We start from the raw sequence: 15,793 nt of genomic DNA, 5'->3' as shown, positions 1-15,793 counted from the left end.
CCGTCCATCCCGGCATCCCGCCCATCCGAGCTCCCGCCCCATCCCGGTATTCCCGCCCCATCCCGGCATCCCGCCCCCCGCGCTCAGGCTCGTCCCGCCGCCTCCTCCCGCAGCCACCGCAGCAGCTGCGGCGCGAAGTAAGTGATGACGATATCGGCCCCTGCGGAGAGACGAGACGCTGTAGCCCCCCCGGGGGACACTCGGGGGACACTGGGGGGTCCCCCCCGCAGCGGCACCGCCTCACCTGCTCGCCGGAATGCCGCCATCGCCTCCCGCACCGCCGGCTCCAGGCCGAAGGCGCCCGCCTGCGCCCCGTGCCACAGCATGGCGAACTCCCCCGACACGTGGTACACGGCCAGCGGGTGCGTGGGGTGCTGCGGGGACACCGTCAGCGCTGCCCGCAGGAGCCCGCACACCCCGCACGGCACACCCGGCCCCTGCCGTGCCCTCCCGGTGCCCTCCCCGCCACGCGGGGCTCACCCGAGCCTTGACGTCCCGCACGAGGTCCAGGTAGGGCATCCCGGGCTTCACCATCAGCACGTCCGCGCCCTCCCGCACGTCCCGGTCCTGCCACGGGAACGCGGCACAGGGAAAGCGTTTGCAACAAGGCGCGGACTGGTTTTGCCCAGGAGTTTGGACCAGGGGGTTGGTTTCCCAAGGAGCTGCTGCTGAGCCCTCCCTGGCCACAGGGAGTGCTGACACTGTCCACCCAGACACAGTGCTGGGGGGACACTGGTGTCCCAGTGCCCCAGTATGGGGACACCAACTCCACAGGTCACGGAATCACTTGGGTTGGAAGAGACCTCTGAGATCATCAAGTCCAACCCTTGATCCAACCCCACGGTGATAACTAGATCATGGCACTGAGTGCCACATCCAGTCTCATCTTAAAAACCCCCAGGTCCCAGTGCCCAGCCCTCAGACCCACACTCGGGCCAGCTCTAACACTGATGGACCTCCTATTTCTTTAGTTTATGGAAAGGGAAGACCCGTGTCCCTTTTGGCTGCTGTGCCTCCCACCCCCTTCTGACTCCTTGCTGTCCCAATCCCTGCTGGGGCGATCCCCGGGCCCCTCTCTACAAGGGTGCCCAGCCCTGCAGCCATGCCCCCACGTGTGCCCCCACGTGTGCCCCCCACACTCACCACGGCGCGCATGGCCAGTCCCCGCGCGCCCGGGGGCAGTTGGTAACACCGGCGGTCACCAAAGGCAGGCTTGGACAGCGCCGCGTCCCTGCACGGGGACAGGGCAGGGCAGGGGTGAGCACCCCCATCTCCCACCTCAGACAGCTCCAGACACCGAGGACTGACCAGCACAAGTGTCTGTGCCACTGAGCCAGGACAATGAGACACTCCTGAGCCACCTCAGCACCCCCAGGATCACTCTGGGAGGTCCTGCAGGCCCAGGCTGGCCCTGAGAGCTGTTTCAACACCCACTGCCCTCCCCGTGCCCAGTCTGGGTGAAATCACCTCTTTTCCAAGGCACGTTCCTCAGGTATACCCTGCCAGGGTCAGGCTGTTCTTGGGACAGCAGCTAACAGCTGACTAGGCTGAAGCTTGTCCCTGCAGCCACCCTTTGGGGCAGCACTGGCTCCTGTGACTCCTCACTGCTGCTGAATTTGCAGGCAGCTCTGTCTCTGCCTGCCTTGCCAGCAGCACCCATAACAAGTGCCCAGGTGACCTTCCCACCAGCCACCCCCTCCTAGGCAAGGAACATTTGTCTCATTGCATGGAGAAGTAGGAGGAAGGTTCTGCAAAGTGTCCACTGTGGCCCCAGCTGCAGCCCAGGCTCTGGCCAAGCCCCTTCCCCAAATAAGTATCCAGGAACACACTCCCAGCCAGCCTGGCACCAGTTGGGCACACCTGGCTGAGGGACAGACCCACCTGAAGGGGCCATAGAAGCACGAAGCAAACTTGGCACTGTAGCTCATCACCGAGACCTGCGGAGCAGAGCAGGGCTGAGGGTGCCACATCCACAGGGATTCCTTCCCAGGCTGTTTTATCCTTCCCCTTGCTGTTCCCACGGGCATTCCTGTGGTGCTGCAGCCTCCCCGTGGCTGTGGCTCCTGCCCCTGGCACATGCAGGTGAGTGCCCAGCTCACCTTGTTACCCAGGTCGTTGGAGATCAGCGCCTGCTTTATGGCCCCAATGCGCCCGTCCATCATGTCCGAGGGGGCCACGATGTGGCAGCCTGTAGGGAAGGGCAGGGATAAAGGGCGAGGCAGGGAAGGGCAGGGATGGGCAGGGAAGTGGCAGGGATGGGCAGGGATTGCAAGGAGTGACAGGGATGCAGGGAAGTGGCAGGGAAGTGGCAGGGATGTGGCAGGGATGTGGCAGGGATGGGCGGGAAGTGGCAGGGATGGGCAGGAAGTGGCAGGGATGGGCGGGAAGTGGCAGGGATGGGCGGGAAGTGGCAGGGATGTGGCAGGGATGGGCAGGGATGTGGCAGGGATGGGCAGGGATGTGGCAGGGATGTAGCAGGGATGGGCAGGGATGGGCGGGAAGTGGCAGGGATGTGGCAGGGATGGGCAGGGATGTGGCAGGGATGGGCAGGGATGTGGCAGGGATGTAGCAGGGATGTAGCAGGGATGGGCAGGGATGGGCAGGGATGTGGCAGGGATGGGCAGGGAAGTGGCAGGGATGGGCAGGGATGTGGCAGGGATGTAGCAGGGATGGGCAGGGATGTGGCAGGGATGGGCAGGGAAGTGGCAGGGATGGGCAAGGATGTGGCAGGGATGTGGCAGGGATGGGCGGGAAGTGGCAGGGATGGGCGAGAAGTGGCAGGGATGGGCAGGGATTGCAAGGAGTGACAGGGATGCAGGGAAGTGGCAGGGAAGTGGCAGGGATGGGCAGGGATGTGGCAGGGATGTGGCAGGGATGTGGCAGGGATGGGCGGGAAGTGGCAGGGATGGGCAGGGATGTGGCAGGGATGGGCAGGGATGTGGCAGGGATGGGCAGGGATGGGCAGGGATGTGGCAGGGACGGGCAGGGAAGTGGCAGGGAAGTGGCAGGGACGGGCAGGGATGTGGCAGGGATGGGCAGGGATGGGCAGGGATGTGGCAGGGATGGGCGGGAAGTGGCAGGGATGGGCGGGAAGTGGCAGGGATGTGGCAGGGATGTAGCAGGGATGTAGCAGGGATGGGCAGGGATGTAGCAGGGATGGGCAGGGATGTAGCAGGGATGTGGCAGGGATGTGGCAGGGATGGGCAGGGATGTGGCAGGGATGGGCGGGATGTGGCAGGGATGTGGCAGGGATGGGCAGGGATGTGGCAGGGATGGGCAGGGAAGGGCAGAGATTGCAAGGAGTGACAGGGATGCAGGGAAGTGGCAGGGATGGGCAGGGATGCAGGGAAGGGCAGGGATTGCAAGGAGTGACAGGGATGCAGGGAAGTGGCAGGGATGGGCAGGGATGCAGGGAAGTGGCAGGGATGGGCAGGGATGCAGGGAAGTGGCAGGGATGGGCAGGGATGCAGGGAAGGGCAGGGATTGCAAGGAGTGACAGGGATGCAGGGAAGCACCCGAGGCTTTGTCTCTGCCAAAAGGCTCCAGTGCCAGGGGCACTGCTGGGACCAGCACAGGGAGGGCAGGGGAGCACTCCTGGTCCAGCCAGACCCAGTCTGCTTTTGGGTCTGCTCAAAGTGAGGAAAAGGCAAGCATAGAGTCTACCTGGGGTGTCACTGCCTGGGGTCCCCACCTGCTTTGGCGTAGGCCAGTGCCACCTCTGCCAGCCGCTGGCAGCTGAGCTCATTCTGGATGGTGCCATCCTCACGCAGGATGCCTGGGGACAGAGCTGGGGTTACACCAGGGCCCTCGGTGCCCAGCTGGGAGGGTGGCTCTGGGGACAAGCTATGGAGGTGCTGAGCAGCACGAGGAATGTGTTAAGGCAGGTGTGTAAGGACAAGGAGCCCTCCAGGACTGGAGGTTTGGGTGCTCCAGGGAAGGGAGGACAGAGGTGGGGACACAGAGGGGTGCTCAGGCAGACTCAGATGGCCACAGTGAGAGCCTTAACCAGCCTGCTGGCAAACCCCAGGAGAGGCCTCCCAGGCTCAACTACACCAATGTAGGAAGCTAAGTCTTGGGGAAGGAGCTGACCAGACCCCACCACCAGCACATGGAGCCCCTTAGCACAGAGTGGCAAATCCCTGGAGACTCCCAGAGCCAGGAAAACCCCTGGAGCGCAGCCCAGGCCTGTGCTCACCACAGTGCCCGTGGGAGGTGTAGGGGCACAGGCAAACATCACAGGCAATGAGCAGCTCTGGGAAGCTGGAGCGGATCCTCCTGATGGCCTGGATGGCAGGTGTGCCCTCGGCATCAGCAGCAGAGCCCCTCTCATCCTGTGGGAACAGCAACTCAGCACACACAGTCAGTGCTTCCCCCAGCTCCTCTGTGGCAGCAGCTCTGCCCAGGAAACACCTCCTGAACTGTGGGACCCTCTAAGGCAGGATGGTGTGACCACCAACACGGGGAAAAAGGTGATGGAGAAACACTTCTGGGCAGTGAGTGCAGGTCTTGGGGCCACCTGCAGAGCTCTGGGGGCTTTTTGGGTGTCACTGCAGTCTCCCATCCCCATGTGCTCTGCTGAGTGTGCTGTAAGCTCAGCCTGAACTGCTGCTGTTTGATATCCCCACACTGCTCTCCCACCCCCCTGTGGCTGCCCCCAAGGCCCCCCTGCCAGGCACTGACCTTGTGGACCTTGCTGGGCACCCCAAAGATGAGTACACACTTCAGGCCATCTTCCACGAGGGGCTGCAGCATCCCCTCAAGCTTGTTCACTCCATACCTGAGCAAAGGGAAGGGAGCTGCCAGGCACCCACACCTGGCCTGGAATGCTGCTCTGGGAGCAATCCAGCATCACCAAGCAGCAGCTGGAGGTAAGGGGAGGTGTTGCCTGAACACTGGGAGGAACAATCTGGGCTCTTATCTGGGGCCACAGGAGCATTATCTGCCTGGCATGGACACTGCTCCGAGAGGATGAGTGTGCCCTGCCCTTGGATCCCTTATCTTGGCCTCCCCGTTGCACACCCAGCCCACCCCCAACCAGCCCACCCCCATGGGCCTCTCTGCCACAGCCCTGCTAATGTGGCACAGCTGGAGCAGGAGCTGCCAGTCCAGCAGGATCCAGTGCAGGACCAGAGCCCCACATCCTTGCACAGGTTTTGTGGCTGCTGCTGGAGACCCCAGTTGCTCCCAGCTTCCCTGTGTGCCCAGCCCACACAAGGTGTGAGTGCTCTGGGACACTGTGAGACCCTGGTGCTGCCCTCCCAGCACTGGGACTTCTCCAGCATTCCCAGCATGATTCCCTCCATTTCCTTAAGGGACGAATATTCCCATCTTGCCAGGGAATCCCCAGGGCAGGGCCCAGAGAGTTGGAAGCATCACCCCTGGCTCATGCTCATCTCATGCCATAAACCCCAGAAGCAACCAGCACATGGCCCAGGGGGGGCTGGATTTGTACCTGGCTTGTCCAGGCAGGCTTGGGATCTGCTCCACGGCATCAGGGCTGTCACTGTGGGAGTGGGAGGGGACAGAGATGTGAGACTTGTGAGAAAGAAACCCCCCTCCCAGGCTTGTCCCCAGCGACTCTGAACTTATTTAAGAGTCCAGGGGGCTGCAGGGCTCTGCCACTGAGCCATGTCCAGCCCAACCCAGAGAGCCAGGGCTCACTCACGTGACAAAGATGGGGTAGATGAGGTTGGAGGCGTCGAAGGTGGTGGCCGTGCACTGCCAGGAGCGCAGCACCGGGTGGAAGTACCCGCTGTGCAGGATGGACTCTGCCTGCATGGTGGGGGTGGGCTGTGCCAGGCCGGGCAGGGAGGCTCTGGAACACCAGGAGAACCCAGCAGGGTCCTGGAAAACTGCTGCTGTTGGGATAGGTGAGAAGGGAGGGGGTGAGATCCAGGCAGCCACTGCAGGACTGTCCCTGTCCCATGCTGGGAACATGAGCTCAGGCAGCTCCATCCCACCTCCCCTGGCACTGCCCCGTGCCTGGGGGGTGCTGCAGGACCCCCAGCACCAGTCACTGCACAGCCCTTCCCATACACAGGGATGACAATGACTCCTCCCTGCAACCCCCCCAGTTCTGTGTATGAGACCCCCCCATTTCCAGCCACCAGCTCTTCCCACAGCAGACCCACGTTCACCCTCCAAAGGCTCCTCTGCCTGAGCACCAAAAGGGTCATTCTTTGTTCATTTTTACTCTTGCTTAGTACTGATAAACTCTGTGATAAAGCTTTTGAGTGCAGAGGAATAAAGAGCTGCTCTGTGCTGGAACTCTGATCCTTGAGGTCCCTTCCAACCCAAACCATTCCATGATTCCATGTGGCACAGCACATTTATGGGCACAGTGTGAAGGCCAGTTACAGAGGGTGAGGGCACTGGATGAGAGAGCAGCAGGATCATCCAAAGGATAGCAGGGCTCTAAACTCCACAGTCACACAACTCCAGTGGCCACTGACTGCTGGGTAAAGAAAACTGGGGAGTTGGGCAGAACTGATTTCTGATGTAGCAAAGAGCATGTCCTGAACACACACAAATCAATCATTAGCTACGTCATGGTGGAAAGTTCTGCAGCAATACTTTCTTCTCCATCAGATTAAGTACTAACTCTGTCATTAAACCATTAGGATCACATTCCCATTAGCACTAAATTCTCAGCACTGAGCTGCTGGTGAATGATGGAAGGGGCCGTGGGAAGGTGGCTCTCCTGGGACGGGGCTTTTGGCTGCAGCACAGAAAGGAGCAGCTGCACAACCCCAACAAGAGCCTGTTTGTGCAGAGCAGCTTCAAGGACTTATGGCTGCACACACAGGGCCACATCTCCCAAACAGCCCCTGCTGGGAGACAAAGCAAAGATCCTGCTGGAGAGTGTGGATTTGGGGAGCTGGAACTGGAGGGAGGTGGGTAGGAGAGCTGAGACAGGCTCTGAAAGAGCAAGTGGATTCCTGGGAGTACCCCTGGGCAGGGCAGGGCAGGGCTTCCCTAGGGAGACAGAGTGGGATGGGAGGATGGGACCCATCTCAGGGGAGCAGCCCTGAGGTCTCCAGTTCCATTCCAAGAGGGATTCCCCAGGCAACAAACCTCACCACCCTCCTGTCTGTACCCAGCTCTCTCTGAAGAACAGGCACAGCTCAGGCACAGCTCAGGCACAGCTCAGGCACAGCTCAGACCATCCCAGGAGAAAGTTCTGCACTGGCACCCACGACACCAGTCAGCAATGGAGCTGTGCAGGAGATGGCTCAGTTCTTCTGGAAAACCTTTAATCTGAGGTGTTCAGCTATTTTACACACTCCAGACTCTTCAGATATTCTGAGCCAAACTCAGTCTGTGTCAGAGCATCCTCGTGCACAGGGCACTTGGAACACGGGGGTATTGCATTGTCCAGGGCTGGAACTGAGCCTTTTGTACCCCGAGGAATTGCTGCTGCTTGGCGATGGGGAAAGGCCCCTCCCAGCTACACAGATAAAAACACTGGATAAAAAATCAGGTGGTGCTTGTGGGGGAAGCAGAGCAGCTGACAGGCATGCTGGCAGTGCCCTGGCATCACTTGGCAAAGCATATTTAGCCCTTGGAAAGCTGCCGCTCCAGTCTCACTCCAGGGAAAGGGCCAGCCCTGGGGTGACCCGGAGCTGGCAGCTCTGCACGGTGCCAGGAGCAGGCAGGGCTCCAGGCAGGGCTCCAGGCAGGCAGCAAACAATGGGCTCAGTGAACAAACCCCACCTCGAGAATCCAAAAAATGCTCTAAACAGTTAATCCCAGCGGAGGAAGGGGAGGGGGGCCGGGTGGGACCAGAGGCACCTGACTGGATGGGACAGATAGAGGCCACAGCCCCAGAAACTGCCCTCTCCGGGCACGGAGATGGGCACGTGGTGGGATTGCAGCGAGGAGATAAGAGCCGGGTCGGGTGGGCCCTGGTGGGGCAGAGGCTCAGCAGGGTCCTCCTCACCAGCCCCATGAGCAGCAGGAGCTGCTGCCTGTGCAGGGCACCGGGGTGGCACAGCCAGGGAGCCCGATGGGCAGGGCACGGAGCAAGGGCTGCAGGAACGGGGGCCATTGCAGCACACGCTCCCCCCGGGCTGGGCTGTCCCCCCTCGGGGCTCCCGGCACAGCACACGTGCCTTTCTCCCCAGTTTAAAGCCCAAACCTGCCTTTCCCAAGCCGTGCCCAGCGGAGCCGCAGCCGTGGCAGGGCAGGCACAGCCCCGCAGCTGCCTCTGCACAGCGGAGCGGCTTCACCTTTGCTCCTGCACCCTGGGACCAGCCCCAGCCCGCGGCGTGCGCTGGAGCCAGACCCGACCTGCTCCCACCAAAGCCAGACCTAACTGCTCCCACTAAAGCCAGACCCGACCTGCTCCCACCAAAGCCAGACCCGAGCCCGCTCCCACTAAAGCCAGACCTGAGCCCGCTCCCACCAAAGCCAGACCCGACCCTGCTCCCACCAAAGCCAGACCCGAGCCCGCTCCCACCAAAGCCAGACCCGACCCTGCTCCCACCAAAGCCAGACCCGAGCCCGCTCCCACCAAAGCCAGACCCGACCCTGCTCCCACCAAAGCCAGACCCGAGCCCGCTCCCACCAAAGCCAGACCCGACCCTGCTCCCACCAAAGCCAGACCCGAGCCCGCTCCCACCAAAGCCAGACCCGAGCCCGCTCCCACCAAAGCCAGACCCGACTCTACTCCCACCAAAGCCAGACCCGACCCTGCTCCCACCAAAGCCAGACCCGACTCTACTCCCACCAAAGCCAGACCCGACCCTGCTCCCACCAAAGCCAGACCCGACCCTGCTCCCACCAAAGCCAGACCCGACTCTACTCCCACCAAAGCCGGACCCGATCTACTCCCACCAAAGCCGGACCCGATCTACTCCCACTAAAGCCAGACCCGAGCGAGTCTGTTCAGTCCCAACACGAGACGGGAGATGTTTTTTAGGGCACAGAAGCACGTGTGGCCTCACCCTTTGCCACAGAACTACTTAGCTAAATGCCTGGGATATGCAAGCTCCCAAAATCCCAGGCAGGAGAAGGGACAGACTGCGGTGTTCCAGGAAAGGGAAGCTCCTCAGGGAATCAACGGAGCTGTGGGTTAATTAACAGCCACTAATAAAGGTGAAGCTGTTGCAGGGTTAATTAAGAGTCAGTAGCAAATGTTAAGATGATACGGGGTTAACTAAGAGTCACTAAAGAAGGTCAAGCTCTTCCGGCGGGGTTCCTGCCCCAGGACGGACACGGGGGCGCTCAGGGGTCTGTAACTGCACCCCAGGACAGGCCAGCGCTCAGTTCCCATGTCAGCTCGCAGCATCTCATCCTGCTCGGCGCTTGCCCCGCGGTTGCCACGGCTACCGGGCAAAACCCGGCCCAAACCCGGCCCAAACTCGGGCAAACTCTGGGCTGTCCTTGCTGCGTTACCCACGGCTGTCCTTCCTGCCTGACCCAGGCGCTGCCTCCTTGCCTGGCCGGGCTCTGTCCCCGGAGCCAGCCCGGCCTCCGGGCAGCCGCAGCGACAGTCCCAATGCCCGGATCCCGGATCCCGGATCCCGATCCCGATCTCGGTCCCGGTCCCGGTCCCCAATCCCGGTCCGATCCCGGCACTCACCACCCGCCGCTCCCGCTCCGGCCGCGCCACCGAGCCCAGGAGTCCCCGCGATCTGCATGGCCACGCCCCCTCATTAGCATATCCCCGCCCCACGGGAGGGGTGGCGGGAAATCTCGCGCGGCGGAGCGCGGGAAAAGGGCGGGGGCGGCCCGGGGGAGGAGGGTCGGGGTTTGGGGGGTTTGAGGGGGTCGGGCAGGGGGAAGGAGACCATGCAGTCCTGTTTTAGGGCGCTGTGGGAGGACCTGGAGCCGGGTTCGGGGTGCTGGGAGCGCTGGAACAGGGTTTTGGGGGGCTGCTCCCTCTGATCCCACTTATGCAACCACAACGTGCTCATTTTATAACCGCCTGACACGAGACTCCATTTCTGTAAAACAAAAATCAAATCTGGCTTTTATTAAATATCATTCCCTTCCAGAATATGCACCCCAGATATGCACTGAAGAGAAAGCCAGAAAAGGAGCTGAAAGGCAGGTGTTGGGAAGACATTCAGGCTCAGGCTTTCCATGTGCTGACTGCACACCAGCAGAAAGGAGACAGCAGGAAATCTGTGTGGATTCAGTTCAGGAGTTGGCCTTGTGTGTGTGAAATCCTGTGTGCCAGAAAAGCAGGAAGGCTCTTGTGGGTGGCTCTGCAGCAGTTTCTCTGGTGGAAACAATCTGTGATTCCTCACAAGTGCCATTTTAAAACTGCACATCAGCAAAACTCGTGGATTTTACTGAAATGTACCCAAAAAGCTTCCTCAGGTTTCCTTCAGCTGATCTGTTAAGTTCAATATTAGATGTATTAGTCTTCAAAAAGTCAAATAAAGCATTTTCCACAAAAGGGGCTTCCTCCAACAGGTACTTTTCCAGAGAGACAAAGCAAAGGCATCAAACTAACAATCTAAGTGGGAAAGCACAAACCTACACAGGCATAAGGGATATAAACAGCTTATTTCAACCCTTCTTTCTTGCAGGACTGAGTCTTTTTGCCTTTTTTTTTGAAACCAGAGGCCTGAGGTTGGGCCTCCTGGGTGGGAGAATTAAAAAACCCCAAGGCACCACAATCCACCACTTTGTTCTACCACATTTAAACTTGCTGCAGGAGCTGCAGCTCTTCAGAGTGACAGGAGAGACCACCCAGACCCCCAGTGCCACACCCCCAGCACTGCACAAAGCCACCTCTTTGCATCCCTGACACTCATTTTAGCCCCTCATTTGGCTTCAGATTTTCAGTCAGTCCTTTTGGTCTCTCAGGGCTCTAAAGACACTTGGAATGTTCAGTTTACATTGTCAGTGCTGTGAAGTTTTTGGATTTAGGGTGGTTTGGGTGAGTCAGTGAGTGGACCCAAGGCCCCTGTATGGCCATCCTGTAGTGCTGCTCAGGCTGAAGGACACAGAGTGACTGTCACAGCACAGCAGGGACAGAAGGCACAGCCAGGATGAAAGGAAACATGTGGGGAGAAACAAGTCCCTTGGATCAAAGATGAAATGTCCAATTCCAAGCCTCCTGACATCACCATCAAAGTTCTACAGCCCAGAGGGTTAATTGTCTATTGGTTTCAGGCCCTGATATTCAAGAGTTCTGTTCTCCTGATCAGCTTCTGCACTGCCAGTTCTTTTTTCCTCCATTTCAGAGCCAACCCAGCACCAAAAGCCATTGCCTGCCCAGAGGAGGGAGGGGACCAAGCCCCCCAGGCACCAGGAGGAGCTGCCCTGCCACAGGAAAGCCTCAGCACAAGCCCTTTATGTATAAATTAAAGCCCAAGAGAGACAGGCTGCAGAGGGACAGTACAAAGCTCTACTGGAAACAAGAGGGGACACAGCAAGGTTGGTTTACAGTGTTTATATCCCTCTGAACACAGCCCAGCTCCTGCCAGAGAGCTCAGTTGTCCACCTCTTCCTCATCATTCTGCTCTTCCTCCTCCATCCTTTCATCATCATCATCGTTGTCTTCCTCTCTGCTTTTATCTTGCTCCTCTGAGTCTGCCTTCTTGTCTTTATCTTTCCTGGCTTCCTTCTTGCCCTTCTGCTCACGCCTGTAAACTGAAGGAGAGGGCGCAGTGAGGCCCCAGGGCTGGCATTTCCCTGGCACCAACAGGGCAGTGGCTGAGCCCCAACATCCCCCTGCTCTCCCAGCTCACCAGGGGAACTCAGAGCAGCAACTCACCCCACGAGCTGAGCTGTGCTGAGCAGCTCCATAGGAAAGCAGGTTAAATTTCAGCAGAAAACTGCTGCAAAGGATGCAGGAGTTGACATTTACAGGCAGCACCTACGGCTTTCCTTGGATAACATAATAGGGGGTGAGGGCAGATGAGACTTTCTCAATCCTCATCAGCTGTGCAATAATGTTATCCCAGGCCCATTAAGGTGCACATTAGTTATTCCCCAGGCAAACTGCAGTATAGGATGCTGGGCAGAGAGAAGAGAAACAAGACAGGCAAGTAAGTGTTGCTTGTCCAGTGTTTGAGGAGAACTGGACTCGCTGCTCCTCAGACTCCCTTAACACAAATGAAGGATGGTACCTTCCAGGGACTCCTTCAGAGGGACCATGAACCTCTGGAACTCCATCTCCTCCATGGCAGAGAGCACATCACCAGCATTCAGTGTTTTCCTCTTCCCCTTCATGGCAAAGTTATTTGCACTGGGTAAAAAAAAGGCACCAACACTTATTTGCACTAGTCAAAAACAACGAATAAAAAGAGGCAACTGGGAACTGTCATTGACTTAGTTTTGTCTATTAAACTCACAAACAAAAAATAATTAAAGCCATCTCCTAAACATTAGGGTTTTTTAAACATAGGGTTTTTTTAATCACTTACTGATGGAGGTTTGAGACCTTTCTGTCTACACTGGCTGTTTGTGCTTTATTAATTTCTGCTTGCACAGACCTCTTCTAGGAGCAGAATGGGGAAACCTGGGCTGGGACAGCTCCACACAGCCCTGTGAGTGCCCCACACCAGAGAAGTGACACAGCATATGCTGAGCCACCCCAAAACTGTGACTACTGTGTCCTCTGTGGCAGCTCCAGGCTGGCTCACACTTGGGACGTGCTGAGGAGCCTAAAAAGTGAGCCAAGTGCTCCTGCCTTTGCCAGGAAGGCCGTGGTTGATGTCCTAAGGTTAATGGCAGTTTGGGACCCCCCTTTTGGGGACATCTCTGTGTCCTGAGCCCAGCTGCCCTCCCTGGGTTGTCACAGGCAGTTGAAACCCACCTGTGCAGCCTGGCAGGGCAGGTTTATTTATATAAACCGACAACACTGGCAGAGAGTGCCCAGGCCAGCAGAGGTGGATGCCCAGTGACCCTGGCAGAGAGTGCCCAGGCCAGCAGAGGTGGATGCCCAGTGACCCTGGCAGAGAGTGCCCAGGCCAGCAGAGGTGGATGCCCAGTGACCCTCCCCAGCTGCTCACCAGGACGTTGCATAGAGCACAAACACGCTGGCTGCTCGGGATATGGCACTCCGGGCTTCCTTGGAGATGTTGACTCCATCAGGGAGCTGAAAAACAAGTTCAGTTTTCATCAGCAGCTGCAGAAGATGATCTGAACTCACATAATTCCCATGCCAGCTCTGTTGTGGCATTCTGAGGGCTCAGCAGAGCTGGGAATCCGAGCTGCTCTCAGGAGCTGTCACAGGAGCTCCGATGCCACCTGCAGTGACTGTGACCCCTCAGAGGCACCTCAGCAGAAGTGGCTCCTGGTCGGGGGGTGTCCCTGGGGTCACTCATGCAGTGCCTCCCACCTCCTGCCCCACACCAGTCCCCTGCCAGACCCACTCAGCAACACCTCACAGCTCCAGAACCAACCTATTACATTAACAACTGGGAATTACTCTGGATTTTTATACAGACACTGATTTCTGCTCTGGGTTTCTGGGGGACTCTGACAGCCCCACTGCAGGGGCTGCCCTGCTGCTGAGCTCTGCTTTGGAGCAGCCCTCTGGACACCACAGCTGGACCGACCCTGGAGGGTCCCCATGGCACTCAGGGGGACACAGCACGGGGCAGGGGTCTCCAGGAATGGAGGTCTCCAAGGATGGGGTGTCCAAGGGCAGGGGTCTCCAAGGATGGGGGTCTCCAAGGGCAGGGGTCTCCAAGGATGGGGGTCTCCAAGGATGGAAGTCTCCAAGGGCTGGGGATGTCCAAGCATGTGGGTGTCCAAGGACAGTGTGTCCAAGGATGGAGGCCTCCAAGGACGGGGATCTCCAGGGATGGGATATCCAAGGATGGAGTCTCCAAGGACTGGAGCCTCCTGGGGCTGGGATCTCCAAGGTCGGGGGTCTTGAAGGACTGGGGTGTCCAAGTACGAGGTGTCTCCAAGGACGGGGGTGCCCAAGGACGGGGGTCTCCAGGGATGGGGTGTCCAAGAACTGGGGGTCTCCAAGGACAGGGTCTCCAAGGACCGGGGGTCTCCAAGGACCGGGGGTGTCCAAGGACCTGGGGTGTCCAAGGACAGGGTGTCCAAGGATGGAGATCTCCAAGGACGGGGATCTCCAGGGATGGGGTGTCCAAGGACAGGGGGTCTCCAAGGATGAGGTCTCCAGGGATGGGGTCCCCAAGGCCGGGGGTCCCCAAGGCCGGGAGCCCCCCGGTTCCCGCCCCCCGCCGCGGGCCCGGCACCCACCGCCTCTTTGATGATGCGGGTGATGACGGCGTTGGGCAAGTTCAGGTCCTCCGGTCTCTCCGCCATCCTGGGCCTCCTGCAAGGCAAACGGGGCGTCAGGGGGTGCGGCGGGAGCGATCCCGGCGGGACAGGGGGCGATCCCGGCGGGACAGGGGGCGATCCCCGAGGGACACGGGGCGATCCCCGCGGGACAGGGGGCGATCCCGGCGGGACAGGGGGCGATCCCCGCGGGACAGGGGGCGATCCCGGCGGGACAGGGGGCGATCCCGGCGGGACAGGGGGCGATCCCCGCGGGACAGGGGGCGATCCCGGCGGGACACGGGGCGATCCCCGAGGGACAGGGGGCGATCCCGGCGGGACACGGGGCGATCCCGGCGGGACACGGGACGATCCCCGAGGGACAGGGGGCGATCCCCGGGGGACACGGCCCGGCCCCGCTCCCCGCTCCGGCCCGGCCGTACCGCAGCCCGCGCTCCGCCGCCGCCCCGCCCGCTCCCGGCGCGCCCCGCGCACTGCCCGCCCCGCCCACCGGGAACGGCGAAGCGGGAACGGCGAAGCGGGAACGGCGAAGCGGGAACGGCGAAGCGGGAACGGCGAAGCGGGAACGGCGAAGCGGGCGGGGAGAGGCGGAGAGGGCGGAGATGGGGATGGGATGGGGATGGGGATGGAGAAGGGGATGGAGAAGGGGATGGAGAAGGGGATGGAGAAGGGGATGGGGATGGGATGGGGATGGAGATGGAGATGGGGATGGGGATGGAGATGGGGATGGGGATGGGGATGGGATGGGGATGGAGATGGAGATGGGGATGGGGATGGAGATGGGGATGGGGATGGGGATGGGGATGGGATGGGGATGGAGATGGGGATGGGGATGGAGAAGGGAATGGAGAAGGGGATGGGGATGGGATGGGGATGGAGAAGGGGATGGGGATGGGGATGGGATGGGGATGGGGTTGGGATGGGGATGGGGATGGGGTAGGGACAGGGGTAGGGGTAGGGATAGGAATGGGGATAGAAATAGGGGTAGGGACACTGATGGGACAGCTATAGGGGTCAGAGTAGGGATAGGGACAGGGATGGGGATGGGGATACGGGTAGGGATAGGGGCAGAGACAGGAGTAGGGGTAGGGATAGAAGCAGGGATAGGGACAGGTATAGGAGCAGTGGCAGGGACAGGCATAGGGATGGGGGTAGGGATGGGGACAGAGGCAGGGATGCGATGGGGATATGGATAGAGACAGGGATAGGGGCAGGGACAGGGACAGGGATAGGGGCCGGGGCAGGAGCAAGGACGGGGATAGGGATAGGGGCAGGCGTAAGGATAGGGGTAGGGATGGGGCAGAAATAGGGGCAGGGATAAGGACAGGGGCAGGATAGGGATAGGAGATGTGGAAGAGGAAGGGAATAAGACTAGGGATAGGGCATAAGGGGAAGGGATGGGATGGGGAATAGGAAATAAGGATGGGGCAGGTGTAAGTGTATGGGCAGGTGTAGGTGTAGGGGCAGGTGTAAGTGTAGGGGCAGGGGCAGGTGTAGGGGCAGGGGCAGGTATAGGGGCAGGGCAAGGTGTAGGGGCAGGTGTAGGTGTAGGGGCAGGTGTAGGTGTAGGGGC

General features: G+C 59.9%; 2 protein-coding genes across 3 annotated transcripts; both read right to left on the bottom strand.

The window, feature by feature from the left end:
* Nucleotides 1-69: 69 nt before the first annotated feature.
* ALAD (aminolevulinate dehydratase) lies at nt 70-9,664 on the bottom strand. Of its 2 annotated transcripts, none has more exons than XM_071574198.1 (12): nt 9,584-9,664; nt 5,666-5,855; nt 5,453-5,503; nt 4,681-4,777; nt 4,196-4,331; nt 3,692-3,775; nt 2,100-2,188; nt 1,882-1,937; nt 1,144-1,231; nt 481-567; nt 245-374; nt 70-160 (listed from the first exon to the last, which is right to left on the bottom strand). In XM_071574198.1, the coding sequence occupies exons 1-12, from the start codon at nt 9,639-9,641 to the stop codon at nt 84-86; spliced, it is 1,143 nt and encodes a 380-aa protein (XP_071430299.1). In that variant the 5' UTR covers nt 9,642-9,664; the 3' UTR covers nt 70-83. The 2 variants fall into 2 exon arrangements, with proteins under 2 accessions (XP_071430299.1, XP_071430298.1); XM_071574197.1 differs by having other exon boundaries at nt 5,666-5,858; nt 9,584-9,642.
* Nucleotides 9,665-11,391: 1,727 nt separating this feature from the next.
* On the bottom strand, nt 11,392-14,682 carry POLE3 (DNA polymerase epsilon 3, accessory subunit). The gene is made up of 5 exons (XM_071574252.1): nt 14,643-14,682; nt 14,182-14,257; nt 12,972-13,057; nt 12,087-12,205; nt 11,392-11,607 (listed from the first exon to the last, which is right to left on the bottom strand). Exons 2-5 carry the CDS (start codon nt 14,245-14,247, stop codon nt 11,447-11,449), a joined length of 432 nt encoding a protein of 143 aa, XP_071430353.1. The 5' UTR covers nt 14,248-14,257; nt 14,643-14,682; the 3' UTR covers nt 11,392-11,446.
* Between the last annotated feature and the right edge of the window lie 1,111 nt (nt 14,683-15,793).

This window comes from Pithys albifrons, chromosome 20 (genome assembly GCF_047495875.1).
Source record: "Pithys albifrons albifrons isolate INPA30051 chromosome 20, PitAlb_v1, whole genome shotgun sequence".
Classification (NCBI taxonomy): domain Eukaryota; kingdom Metazoa; phylum Chordata; class Aves; order Passeriformes; family Thamnophilidae; genus Pithys; species Pithys albifrons.
This window is presented reverse-complemented; position numbering and strand designations above follow the sequence as displayed.

Excerpts from the sequence above, each read along its gene's own strand:
- ALAD (XM_071574197.1), bottom strand. The coding sequence starts at position 9,641 with ATGCAGATCGCGGGGACTCCTGGGCTCGGTGGCGCGGCCGGAGCGGGA. Across the intron at positions 4,332-4,680 it reads TGCCCAGCAAGGTCCACAAG|GATGAGAGGGGCTCTGCTGC; the intron begins GTCAGTGCCTGG and ends CTGTTCCCACAG. Across the intron at positions 161-244 it reads GGCGGCATTCCGGCGAGCAG|GGGCCGATATCGTCATCACT; the intron begins GTGAGGCGGTGC and ends GTCTCTCCGCAG.
- POLE3 (XM_071574252.1), bottom strand. The coding sequence starts at position 14,247 with ATGGCGGAGAGACCGGAGGACCTGAACTTGCCCAACGCCGTCATCACC. Across the intron at positions 12,206-12,971 it reads GTGCTCTATGCAACGTCCTG|TGCAAATAACTTTGCCATGA; the intron begins GTGAGCAGCTGG and ends TTTTTTACCCAG. Across the intron at positions 11,608-12,086 it reads TCTGAAGGAGTCCCTGGAAG|TTTACAGGCGTGAGCAGAAG; the intron begins GTACCATCCTTC and ends CCTCTCCTTCAG.